At 49.1% G+C, this 14,039-nt stretch overlaps 1 protein-coding gene across 5 annotated transcripts in view; it reads left to right on the forward strand.

Moving 5' to 3' along the window:
- Positions 1 to 14,039, forward strand: part of tln2 (talin 2) — a 310,927-nt gene that overhangs the window by 108,544 nt on the left and 188,344 nt on the right. For 4 of the 5 annotated variants that reach the window (XM_033014900.1, XM_033014898.1, XM_033014899.1 and 1 more), the window contains exons 3-6: positions 5,654 to 5,807; positions 6,332 to 6,429; positions 11,803 to 11,932; positions 13,626 to 13,778. In XM_033014900.1, the coding sequence (XP_032870791.1) occupies positions 5,672 to 5,807; positions 6,332 to 6,429; positions 11,803 to 11,932; positions 13,626 to 13,778 (517 nt within the window). In that variant the 5' untranslated portion in view covers positions 5,654 to 5,671. Of the gene's footprint in view, positions 1 to 5,653; positions 5,808 to 6,234; positions 6,240 to 6,331; positions 6,430 to 11,802; positions 11,933 to 13,625; positions 13,779 to 14,039 lie in introns of those variants that run through there. The other variant, XM_033014903.1, reaches the window with a different exon arrangement.

The following is a 14,039-nucleotide window of genomic DNA, read 5'->3' on the forward strand; positions in this document are numbered from 1 at the left end:
CCTTGTCCTGCCTCCCCCCCCTCCCCCCCACAATGTCTGGAAAATGCATTCAACCTGCAATGTCACCGATCCATGTTTTCCACAGATGTGGCCTGACCTGCTGACTTACTCCAACTTTGTGTGTCATAGTCATAGAGTGATACAGTGTGGAAACAGGACCTTCGGCCCAACTTGCCCACACCGGCCAACATGTCCCAGCTACACTAGTCCCACCTGCCTGCGTTCGACCCATATCCCTCCAAACCTGACCTATCCATGTATTAATCACCATCTACATTTCATAAGTTCATAAGGTATAGGAGCAGAATTAGGCCATTCAGCCCATCCAGTCTACCCTGTCATTCGATCACGGCTGATCAATCTTTTCTTTTCAACCCCATTCTCCTGCCTTCTCCACATAATGGTTGATACCCGTACTAGAATCTATCTATCTCTGCCTTAAAATTATCAGTTGACTTGGCCTTCACAGCCGGCTGTGGCAATGAATTCCACAGATTCACAACCCTCTGACTACAGAAATTCATCCTCACCTCCTTTCTAAAGGTACATCCTTTTTTTCCGAGACTGTGCCCTCTGGTCCTAGACTCTCCCACTAGTGAAACATCCTCTCCAAGTCCACTCTATCCAAGCCTTTCACTATTCAACAAGTTTCAATGAGGTCCCCCTCATCCTTCTAAACTCCAGCGAGTACAGGCCCAGTGCCGTTAAATGTTCATCATATGTTAACCTGCTCATCCCCGTGTCCATTCTTGTAAACCTCCTCTGGACCCTCTCCAACAGTAATTCCTTGTTTCTACAACTTCCCAAGAGTTTGTTATCTGGTACAATTAAAATTTCTGCATTGTCATTCCTCTGTAATGCCTGTTTCAAATTTAGCCTGTGGATTGAAAGACTCAGCAGGCCAGGCCCTATCTGTGTGGAAAGAACCAGGTTTCCTCGGATGTTGTCTGAACCACTGACTGATTCCAGCATTTTCTGTTCCTGTGGATTTCCAGCATCTGCATTATGTTGCTGTTTTCATTCCCTGGTAGTGTGAATGTTGGGAGTTGAGGGCTCATCCCTGCTGAGGCCAGTGGTGATTCAAGATGAAATCTCTATCATTGCTGTAGAAACACAGCACTGGTCTAGATCAGACCCACTGTGTCACAATTATGGGCCATTGCCTGAATCTTGCATCAGGGATGCTGATTAATCTTTCTCATCAAACCTATGCCGACTGGTTCTTTATTCCCCTACTCTGTGTAAAATACTCTGCATTCATCCGATCTATGCCTCTCATGATCTGCTGCCTGAATTAATCAAATCATGTCTGAATACAGAAGGTATCTTTTAAATTCTTCATCAGAATCAGCCAGCAACACGAAACAGAGCCTGAAACATAGAAAATAGGTGCAGGAGTAGGCCATTCGGCCCTTCGAGCCCGCACCGCCATTCAATATGATCATGGCTGATCATCCAACTCAGTATCCTGTACCTGCCTTCTCTCCATCCCTTTAGCCACAAGGGCCACATCTAACTCCCTCTTAAATATAGCCAATGGCCTCAACTACCTTCTGTGGCAGAGAATTCCACAGATTCACCACTCTCTGTGTGAAAAATGTTTTTCTCATCTCGGTCCTAAATGATTTCCCCCTTATCCTTAAACTGTCAAGTCAAGTCACATTTATTTATATAGCACATTTAAAAAACAACTCTCGTTGGCCAAAGTGCTTTACATTTGTTATAAGAATAGTACAACAAAACAGACTACATACATATATACATGTAGCCCTCACTCAGAGGATGTCAGGAAAGGCTTGGGAGTATAGATAAGTCTTTAGTCTTGACTTAAAAGAGTCGATGGAGGGGGTTGTTCGTTCTGATGGGACGGGGGATGCTGTTCCACAGTCTAGAGGCTGCAACCGCAAAGGTGCGGTCGCCCTGAGCTTATGCCTAGACCGTGGGATATTCAGCAGCCCCAAGTCGGCCGATCTGAGGGACCTGGAGGTGGAGTGGTGGGTGAGAAGACTTTTTTTGTAGGAGGGGGCATTGAGGGCTTTGTAGACATGGAGGAGTATTTTGAAGTTTATACGGAACCGCACAGGAAGCCAGTGGAGAGAGGCCAGGATCGGGGTGATGTGGTCCCTTTTTCCGGTGCCCGTCAGGAGTCTCGCTGCGGAGTTTTGGACCAGTTGCAGGCAACTGTGACCCCTTGTTCTGGACTTCCCCAACATCAGGAACAACCTTCCTGCATCTAGCCTGTCCAACCCCTTAAGAATTTTGTAAGTTTCTATAAGATCCCCCCTCAATCTTCTAAGTGAGGGCCTGAGTTGCATCAGCAGATTGTCTGGACTCCAGTTCATTCACAGCCTTCATGACCATGAAGAGGTACTTGAGGGCCTGAGCTACAGAGGGATGTGATGTTATATTGTACAAGACGTTGGTCATTTGCAGCATCATGTACATTTTTGGTCATTAAGCTGGAAAGTGCAGAAAAGATTTACAAGGATGTAGCCGGGGCTTGGGGGCCTGAGCTACAGGGAGAGGTTGAACAGGCCAGGACTTTAATCCTTGGAGTGCAGTCTCTTGCCCAGAGTTGGGGAATCGAGGACAAGGACATAGGTTGAAGGTGAAGGGGAAAAGATTTAATTGGAATCTGAGGGGTAACTTTTTCCACACAAAGGGTGGTGGGTGTATGGAACAAGCTGCCACAGGAGGTAGTTGAGGCTGGGACTATCCCAACGTTGAAGAAACATTTAGATACGTACATGGAAAGACAATAGACAATAGGTGCAGGAGGAGGCCATTCGGCCCTTCGAGCCAGCACAGCCATTCAATATGATTATGGCTGATCATCCCCAATCAGTACCCCATTCCTGCCTTCTCCCCATATCCCCTGACTCCGCTATTTTTAAGTGCTCTATCTAGCTCTCTCTTGAAAGTATCCAGAGAACCCGCCTCCACTGCCCTCTGAGGCAGAGAATTCCACAGACTCACCACTGTCTGTGAGAAAAAGTGTTTCCTCGCCTCCGTTCTAAATGGCTTGCTCCTTATTCTTAAACTGTGGCTCCTGGTTCTGGACAGGTTTGGAGGGATATGGACAAAGTGCAGGCAGGTGGGACTAGTGTAGCTGGGACATGCTGGTCGGTAACAAGTTGATTGTTGGCCTTTGATGGATGTACGTAGAACATCACAGTACGGAGACAGGCTGAAGTTAGACACAATAAAGCTGGAGTAACCCAGGCAGCATCTCTGGAGAGAAGGAATGGGTGACGTTTCGGGTCGAGACCTTTCTGATGAGTCAGGGGAAAGGGAAACGAGAGATATAGACGATGATGTAGAGAGATATAGAACAACAAATGAAACATATGCAATGGAGTAACAATGGTAACAGGCCATTGTTAGCTGTTTGTTGGGTGAAAATACGAAGTTGGTATGACTTGGGTGGGGTAGGGATAGAGAGCGAGGGAATGCCGGGGTTATTCGATGGGTCTTGACCCAAAATGTCACCTATTTCTTTTCTCCAGAGATGCTGCCTGTCCTGTGGAGTCACTCCAGCTTTTTGTGTCTCTCTTCGGTTTAAACCAGCATCTGCAGTTACTTCCTACACAACAGGCCCTTCAGCCCACAATGTCTGTGCTGAACATGTTGCCAAGACCATCTCTTATCCACCTAAACAGAGGCCATTTACATCCGTTCCCTGCATATCCTTTTACAGTCATAAATGTTCAGTTTAGTTTATTGTCCCGTGTACCGAGGTACAATGAAAAGCTTTTGTTGTGTGCTAATCAGTCAGCAGAAAGACAATACATCATTACAATTGAGCCATCCACAATGTACAGATACATGATAAGGGGAACAATGTGAATAACGTTTAGTGCAAGATAAGGCCAGTAAAATCCGATCAAAGATAGTCTGAGGGTCTCCAATGAGGTTGGTGGTAGTTCAGGACTACTCTCTAGTTGTGGTAGGATGGTTCAGTTTCCTGATAACAGCTGGGAAGAAACTGAGCCTGAATCTGGAGATGTGCGTTTTCACACTTCTGTACCTTTTGCCCGATGGGAGAGGGAGTGGCCGGGGTGCGACTAGTCCTTGATGATGCTGCTGGCCTTGCCTTGCCTTGAATGGAGTCAATGGAATGAAGGTTGGTTTGATTGATGGGCTGGTCTGCGTCCAAAACTCTCTGGAGTTTATTGCCGTCTTGGATGGAGCTACCATCGTCCCACGTGCCCACACCGACCAACCTACCCCATCCACGCCAGTCCCACCTGCCTGTGTTGGCCCATATCCCTCTAAACCTGCCCTATCCATGTACCCATCTAAATGTTTCTTAAACGTTCAACGTTGCAATGTTTTTCCTTATCCGAACATCTCTTAAACCCCACTATCATATCTGATTGTATCACCTCTCCCGGCTGTGTGTGCCTGGCACTGACCACCCTCAGTGTGAGCAGTGTTGTCAGTCATTTGCATTTCAGCTGGCACTAATATCTATTTATTATGGGGTGTTGGACAAATGGGCTCTTGTGCTGAGTGTGTAGGAAGGAACTGTAGATGCTGGTTTACACCGAATATAGACTCACAATGACGGAGTAACTCAGTGGGACAGGCAGCATCTCTGGAGAGAAGGAATGGGTGATGTCTCATTTTGAGACCCTTCCTCAGACTGAGTCAGGGAAGAGGGAAACTGGAGATAGGGTAAGATGTGAAAGGACAGATCAAAGCAGATGTGGATAAGGAGAATGATTCATTGTTAGCTGAAGGGAAGGTGATGAGGCAGATAATCAGTAATATTGATCAGAAGGACAGTGAAACTCATCGAACTCGGGAGGGGAGGGGATGGAGAGAGAGGGAAAGCAAAGGTTACTTGAAGTTAGAGATGTCAATGTTCATACCGCTGGGGTGTAAGCTGCCCAAGCGAAATATGAGGTGCAGTTCCTCCAATTTGCACTGGGCCTCACTCTGACAGTGGAGGAGGCCCAGGACAGAAAGGTCAGTGTGGGAATGGGAGTTAAAGTGTTTGGCAACTGGGAGATCAGGTAGGCCGAGGCGGACTGAGCTGTGTGATAGCTGGTGACCAGTGGAGCCAGATGATCCGTAGGCCCAGTTACTATGGTTCTAACAACATATAGAACAGTAGAGGGACAGGCCCTTCGGCCCGCAGTGTTTGTGCTGATCGTGATGCCAAGTTGGTGGATCGACACTGATCCTCCTCCATACCACCGTTCACTGTGACTGGAGCCCTTGTTGCTTCACAGTCATTGTACCGCAGATTACTGGACACTTGGGGAAAGTGGGCAGACCCACTGTGGGCGGCACGGTGGCACAGTGGTAGAGTCACTGCCTCACAGCGCTTGCAGTGCCGGAGACCCGGGTTCGATCCCGACTACGGGTGCTGTCTGTACGGAGTTTGTACGTTCTCCCTGTGAGCTGCGTGGGTTTTCTCCGAGATCTTCGGTTTCCTCCCACACTCCAAAGACGTACAGGTTTGTAGGTAAATTGGCTTGGTGGGCAGTGTTAATGTGCGGGGATCGCAGGTCGGCGTGGACTCGATGGGCTGAAGGGTCAGTTTCCAGCCTCGCTCCGTTGATCCGAGGCCCATTAACCATGCTGTAGAGACGTGATGTAAAAGGGAGATTTGTATCTGTAGTGAAGTAACGCCTTTCTCCGCCAGGTGTGGTGAGTCTCCACGATGGTGGCCATCTCGCTGAAGATCTGCGTCCGCCAGTGCAATGTCATCAAGACCATGCAGTTCGAGCCGTCCACAATGGTGTACGACGCATGCCGCATCATCCGCGAGCGCGTACAAGAGGCACAAACCGGGCAAGGTCAGGCCACGGGGACCGGGTACGGGTGGGGGGGGGGCAGTAGCGGAGGGAGGAAGGGAGGGGCGGGGAGGAGAGCAGGATGGGGATGGAGGTGAAGGGGCAGGGGATGGATAGATTCTTGATTAGTACGGGTGTCAGGAGTTATGGGGAGAAGGCAGGAGAATGGGAGAGTTAGATCAGCCTTGATTGAATGGCAGAGTAGGCTTGATGGGCCGAATGGCCTAATTCTGCTCCTATCACTGATGACATGAGAGAGGGGGACAAGCGGGGGATGGGGAGAGAGGAGCTGGGGACGGGATGGAAAGGGTGGGGAGGGAGGGGGAGAGGGGGACAAGCGGGGGATGGGGATGGAGGTGAGGGGTGGGGAGAGGGTGGAGCAGGCACGTTGCAACATTTTGCAATGAGCCGTGTGTAATGAGAGGAACGGGCAAGGTGACGTGTCCTCCACCGCGTGCACACACGTGTCCATACGTGCACACGGACTGACCAACTGACCTGCAGCTTCTCTTCCCTCCTGCCTCCAGCCTCCGACTACGGCTTGTTCCTGTCGGATGAGGATCCCAGGAAGGGGATTTGGCTGGAATCCGGCCGCACCTTGGACTACTACATGCTCCGCAATGGGGTAAGTCTCACCCCAACAGGGGTAAGTATGGTACACGGGGTAAACACGTACACGGGGTAAACTAGTACACGGGGTAAACACATACACGGGGTAAACACGTACACGGGGTAAACAGGTACATGGGGTAAACATGTACACGGGGTAAACACGTACACGGGGTAAACACATACACGGGGTAAACACGTACATGGGGTAAACAAGTACACGGGGTAAACACGTACATGGGGTAAACACGTACACGGGGTAAACAGGTACATGGGGTAAACATGTACACGGGGTAAACACGTACACGGGGTAAACATGTACACGGGGTAAACACGTACACGGGGTAAACATGTACACGGGGTAAACATGTACACGGGGTAAACACGTACACGGGGTAAACATGTACACGGGGTAAACATGTACACGGGCTAAACATGTACTCGAGGTAAACACATACACGGGGTAAACACGTACACGGGGTAAACATGTACTCGAGGTAAACACATACACGGGGTAAACACGTACACGGGGTAAACACGTACACGGGGTAAACACGTACACGGGGTAAACATGTACACGGGGTAAACACGGTACACGGGGTAAACACGTACACGGGGTAAACATGTACACGGGGTAAACACGGTACACGGGGTAAACATGTACACGGGGTAAACACGTACACGGGGTAAACACGTACACGGGGTAAACATGTACTCGAGGTAAACACATACACGGGGTAAACATGTACACGGGGTAAACACGTACACGGGGTAAACACGTACACGGGGTAAACATGTACACGGGGTAAACACGGTACACGGGGTAAACATGTACACGGGGTAAACACGGTACACGGGGTAAACACGTACACGGGGTAAACACGTACACGGGGTAAACACGTACACGGGGTAAACATGTACACGGGGTAAACATGTACACGGGGTAAACATGTACACGGGGTAAACATGTACACGGGGTAAACATGTACACGGGGTAAACACGTACACGGGGTAAACACGTACACGGGGTAAACATGTACACGGGGTAAACATGTACACGGGGTAAACACGTACACGGGGTAAACACGTACACGGGGTAAACATGTACACGGGGTAAACACGTACACGGGGTAAACACGTACACGGGGTAAACACGTACACGGGGTAAACATGTACACGGGGTAAACATGTACATGGGGTAAACATGGAGGGGGCTGGGATGATGAAATGTGTGGGAAGGAACTGCAGATGCTGGTTTAAACTGAGGATAGGCACAAAAACACCAGAACGGGGAAAAACACTAACCAGTCTCTAGATAACAGTGAGGATAGACACAAAGTGCTGGAGTAAATCGGCGGGTCGGGCAGCATCTCTGGGGAAAAGGAATAGGCGACGTTTCAGATCAAGACCCTTCCTCAACCCCAAACATCGCCTATTCCTTTTCTCCAGAGATGCTGTCCGGCCCGCTGAGTAACTCCAGCACTTTGTGTCTATCTTGGGTTAGTGTGACCCTGGCTCCACGTGTACAGAATCATCGATGCGGGGTCTGCTTTGTTCTGCATCTTCCTATAACCAGTGTCCACCTCCATGACTCTCAGTCTGAAGAAGGTTCTCGACCCGAGAAGTTGCCTATTCCTTTTCACCAGAGATGCTGCCTGACCTGCTGATTAGTCACCCCATTCACTAGCACTATCCTTTTCACTATTTACAAATTTTTTCTGTTCCGTAGCTAATTAACCCACAAACCTGCACCTTTACAGTGTGGGAGGAAACTGGAGCACTTGGTGGAAAACCACGCGGTCACGGGGAGAACGTACAAACTCTGTACAGACAGCACCCATTGTCAGGATCAAACCCGGGTCTGGCGCACTAAAGGGCCTGTCCCACCAGCATGCGCCTGCATGCGGCAAGCGTGACCTAACGTGGTCGCTTGAGCCGTAAGGCCTCGCGGGGCCGGTCCCACCGATCATGCGCGAACTTCCCGCGGACTTCGCTCGAACTTCACGTCACTCCCTCGACCTCCGCGCGGCCCCCGCTTCCAGTTTAGTCACACTTGCTGCATGCACCGTACGTCATGCGTGAACTTCCCGCGGACTTCGCTCGAACTTCACGTCACTCCCTCGACCTCCGCGCGGCCCCCGCTTCCGGTTTAGTCGCGCTTGCCGCATGCAGGTCGCATGCTCGTGGAACAGGCCCTTAAGTCAGCAACTCTACCGCTGTGCCACCCTGTTTTACTGTTCCATGTTCTGTGGTTAACATGGAACATTACACTGACAGGGCTCAGGTGTGGTTTTGTGGAATGTATTTCTGGTTTACTGTAGTATGGGGATGAAATCTATATTCAGCTGTTCATCCTTGTGTGAACCTTCTACTTTGTCTAGAGTCATACAGTGAGAAAAAAAAAAAACGCCCTTTGGCCCAACTTGCCCGCACTGACCAACATGTCCCATCTACACTAGTCCCACCTGCCTGTGTTTGGCCCATATCCCTCTAAAGCTGTCCTATCCATGTACCTGTCCAAATGTTTCTTAAACGTTGAGATAGTACCTGCCTCAACTACCTCCTCTGACAGCTCATTCCATACAGCCACCACCCTCTGTGTGAAAAAGTTACTGACCTCTCAGGTTCCTATCAAATCTTTCCCCCTTCACATTAAACCTAGGTCCTCTGGTCCTCGATTCCCCGACTCTGGACAAAAGACTCTGTGTCTACCCGATCTATTCCTCTCATGATTTTGTACACCTCTATAAGATCGCCCCTCATCCTCTTGTGCTCCATGGAATAGAGACCCTGCCTGCTCAACCTCTCCCGATAGATCAGGCCCTCGAGTTCTGGCAACATCATCGTAAATCTTCTCTGCACCCTTTCCAGCTTGACAACATCTTTCCATGGTGCCCGGAACTGAAGACAATACTCTAAATGTGGCCTCACCCACGTCTATTGCAACTGCAACATGACCTCCCAACGTCTATACTCAACATGGTTCTCCTTGGTCAAGTTGACTAGACTTGGCTCCTCGCTTCATCAGAATATGTCAGTCTCCCTAACCAGAAGAAGGAAGGAAAGACAAAGAGAGTGACAGAGTGTGATAGGATTATTGAGCTTCTCTAAAGGCTTTTCACTCCACGAGACCAAAAACGAAACTGAACTGACTTAAAGATCATGAGTGATAGGAGCAGAATTAGGCCATTCGGCCCATCAAGTCTACTCCGCCATTCAATCATGGCTAATCTATCTCTCCCTCCTAACCCCATTCTCCTGCCTTCTCCCCATAACCTCTGACACCCGTACTAATCAAGAAACTATCTGTCTCTGTCTTAAATATATCCACTGACTTGGCCTCCAGGCTTCATAAGAAGCAAATGTGCCCCTGATGAGAACATGACATTAAATCCAGTAAATCTTTCCTTATTTTGTACATTGGTTTATTTTGGAAAATTAAACCATTGCGTAGGGGTTGGTGAGATAGTCGATGCAATGTGGAGAATGTTCGAAGCACTCGGCAACCAGGCTGCATTACTGGGGAAGGAACAAGGTCACTTTTCAGGTCAATAACCTTCCATCCTTCCCGAAACCGCTGATATTCGGGGAAGGGCCAATGTAGATTGCAAAGTGCCAAATGTAACTCTGCTATTCAAAAGGAATGGAGAGAAAGCAGGACATTACAGGGCAGTTAGCTTATGATGTGTCATTTGGAGAATGTAGTAAATTTGTAAAGATATTGTGGCACAGGTAATATTCATCAGGCAGAATGGACATGATTTTGAGAAAGGAACATCATGTTTGGCCAATAGATTGGCGTTGTTTGAAGAAACAATCTACTGTGGATGCTGGGGAATCAGTGGATGTTTTCAAGATGTATGTTAGGATCGGTTTGCACACAAGGATCTCCCCCAGATGTCTTTAGCACCACTTTGCATACCACCTGATGCCTGGGTTCGATCCTGACTATGGGTGTTGTCTGTACGGAGTTTCTACGTTCTCCCCGTGACCTGTGTGGGTTTTCTCTGGGTGCTCTGGATTCCTCCCACACTCCAAAGATGCACAGGTTTGGTATTATTGTAAATTGTCCCCAGTGTGTGTGGGATAGTGTTAATATGCAGGTTGCTAAAAATACTTGTTATTTTGACCAGCCTGGCGTGTGGCAGTTCAGTGCCATCACAGAGAGAGGAGCCTGGCCAAGTGGGAACAACCTCCTTCACAACAGTTCTGTGCAGATTCAAGTGCAGCTTTCAGAAGCCAGCGGGTGATCACAGTGTAGCAGTCACTGGACACCAGCAGCGACAGGCTTTACACAGGGTGGCACGGTGGCACAGTGGTAGAGTTGCTGCCTTACAGCACTTACAGCGCCAGAGACCCGGGTTCGATCCTGACTATGGGTGCTGTCTGTACAGATTGCTGGTCGGCGTGGACTTGGTGGGCCAAAGCAGAGCTGCCAAGTAGTACGTATTTTCCGTATTTTGTAGGGAAATGCAATAAGAATACAGATGTACGGATTTGCTTTGTAAAATACGGATTTATAAAAAATCAGCCCGACTTCTTGTTTCATCTTGCTATTTGAAAAATGCAAGGATATAAAAAGTCATACTGTAACTCTAAAAACTATAGCCGATTAAATCTATTAGTATTTTAAATTTCAAGTTCTGGATGATTATTTTTGTAAGCTTTGATCTGCCTGCCCACTACAGATTTAAACAGCGCTGTCAGTTTAGTGCTATGGGTTCTAATTATAGAACTACCAACTGGAGCGCTATTGGCTTTACACATAGTGCTATGGCCACAGCGCTATGGGTCACAGACTGTTCGGGGGGGGAGAAGGAGAGAGGGAGGGAATAAGAGGGGGAGGGAGAAAAAAAGGAAGTAGAGAGGGAGGAAGAGAGGGAGGGAAAGGGGGAGGGAGAGAGGGAGGGAGGGAGGGGGAAGGAGGTAAGAAAGGAATGAGGGAGAGAGAGTGAGGGAAGGAGAGGGAGGCTTCCAAAATGGCTTCTACCTCATCAACTGGTGCTAAAAGCAGGAAGCAGCCGTTCAAACAGAAGTATATAAAGAGATGGCAATGAATGCACTGTCAGGTAAGGTGCGTAGAAGACATATCAATTGGCAGCAAAGTTATGCATTCTTGTACTCTTACATGGGTATGACCGCACATAAAAAAGAAAAAAAATTTCAACAAAATGGTACCGTGTAATAATACTGATTTCCTCAGCAAAATACTGATTTTCAGGTACTAGAATATTGAAATGCTCTGACAAAACTTGGCAGCTCTGCCGAAAGGCCTGTTTGTGTGCTGTATTTCTAAACGAAACTAAACTAAATGTACAGTGTCCTGAGGAAGCCAGCTTGTTGCCGTGAGAGACCTGTCACATAACGGGCCGTGTGCTCTCCCCTGCAGGATGTTCTGGAGTACAAGAAGAAGCAAAGGCCACAGAAGGTGCGGATGCTGGATGGAGCTGTGAAGACAGTCATGATTGATGACTCCAAAACTGTTGGTGAACTTCTGGTACCTATCTGCAGCAGGATAGGTCAGTACCTCACCGGTTCACCACCACCCAAAGGCCGCTAACGGATGGAGCGGGTTTGAGTTTGTTACTTCAATGGCGATGTGTTCATGTGCTGGCAGTCCCATCATTCCCTTCCATTCCCCCCACATTCAAATGGCCAACCAGCTGTGTAAAAGCGTAAAGACTGTCACAATACAATTGTGAGAGGAATAGATCATGTAGACACACAGAGTCTCTTGCCCAGAGTAGGGGAATCGAGGACCAGAGGACATAGCTTTAAGGCAAAGGGGATAGATTTAATAGGAATCTGAGGGGTAACTTTTTCACACAAAGGGTGGTGGGTGCATGGAACAAGCTGCCAGAGGAGGTAGTTGAGGCTGGGACTATCCCAACATTTAAGAAACAGTTAGACAGGGACATGGATAGGACAAGTGTGGAGGGATATGGACCAAGCGCAGGCAGGTGGGACGAGTGTAGCTGGGACATGTTGGCAGTGTGGGCAAGTTGGGCCGAAGGGTCTATTTCCGTGCTGTATCACTCTATGACTCGATGTCCTTACACAAACATGCTGATCACACTGTGCCCATCACTCCAGGTGCTGTCTCACCAGTCCTGGGAAGTTATATCAACCCTGCCTTAGCTTCCCTCTGCCATCCACCAAGGCCAGCGTTGCGTTAGGCTTCCTGATTCCTAACTAAACGGTGCCTCAAGCAACTCAGTTATCAGACAACTATTGTTCCCAAAGCCCACTGCCCCCAACTCCTCCACAATGATTCCTTTTTTCTTTCCACCCTTTCCCCTCTGCAGTGAAGAACAGATTTGTCTTGTCATCATTCTGATTCTGATTCAGACACAGGGTCTCTGACCATCACGTGTCGGCTGTTTAGTTTAGTTGAGTTGAGTTTAGAGATACAGCACGGAAACAGGCCCTTCGGACCTCAGAGTCCGCGCTGACCAGCGACCCCCACACATTTACACTATCCTACACACACCAGGGACAACTTTACATTTTATACCAAGCCAATTAACCAACAAACCTGCACGTCTTTGGAGTGTAGGAGGAAACCGGAAATCTCGGAGAAAACGCACGCAGGTCACAGGGAGAGCGTACAAACTCCGTACAGACAGCACCTGTAGTCAGGATCGAACCCGGGTCTCCGGCGCTGAAAGGCAGCAACTCTACTGCTGCGCCACCGTGCCGCACCCTGTCTGTGTACCTCCACATATGCCATGTGACCCGCTGTGATTTCAGCCCGTTCTTGTGATGAACGGTTCTATGTTCTATCCCAGCTCAGACATGTGTGGTCTCACAGTCTAGCTCTCTCTATGTGCTGCTCTCTCTCTCTGGAGAGAGAGAGAGCAGAGAGAGAAGAGAGTAGAGGGAGAGAGAGAAGAGAGAGAGGGAGAGAGAGAGAGAGCTAGAGATGAGAGAGAGGAAGCGAGAGGATGAGAGAGAGCGAGGAGGAGAGAGAGAGAGAGAGAGAGAGAGAGAGAGAGAGAGATAGAGAGAGAGAGTACAAGAGATGAGATAGAAAATACAATACTCCCCCCGCTCTCCCCCCCTCTCTACCAACTCTCTCCCACCTCTCTCCCCACTCTCTACCCCTCTCTCCCCCCTCCTCTCTCCCCTCTCTCTCCCTCTCTCCCCTCTCCCTCGCTCCTCACCCTCTGCTTTTCGTCGTGTCACTGGCTCATTGTGTTGCCTCCATTTCAGGTATCACCAATTATGAAGAATACTCTTTGATCCAAGATATAATTGAAGAGAAAAAAGATGAAGGAACTGGTACACTGAAGAAGGACCGGACCTTGTTGCGGGATGAACGCAAGATGGAGAAGCTGAAGGCAAAGCTCCACACAGATGATGAGCGTAAGCTGCCGTTAGTTCACGGGATATTTGGGGGTCAGTGTTGGGCCCATATCCCTGGGTCAGTGTTGGGCCCATATCCCTGGGTCAGTGTTGGGCCCATATCCCTGGGTCAGTGTTGGGCCCATATCCCTGGGTCAGTGTTGGGCCCATATCCCTGGGTCAGTGTTGGGCCCATATCCCTGGGTCAGTGTTGGGCCCATATCCATGGGTCAGTGTTGGGGCCCATATCCCTGGGTCAGTGTTGGGGCCCATATCCCTGGG

This window comes from Amblyraja radiata, chromosome X (assembly GCF_010909765.2).
Source record: "Amblyraja radiata isolate CabotCenter1 chromosome X, sAmbRad1.1.pri, whole genome shotgun sequence".
Taxonomy (NCBI): domain Eukaryota; kingdom Metazoa; phylum Chordata; class Chondrichthyes; order Rajiformes; family Rajidae; genus Amblyraja; species Amblyraja radiata.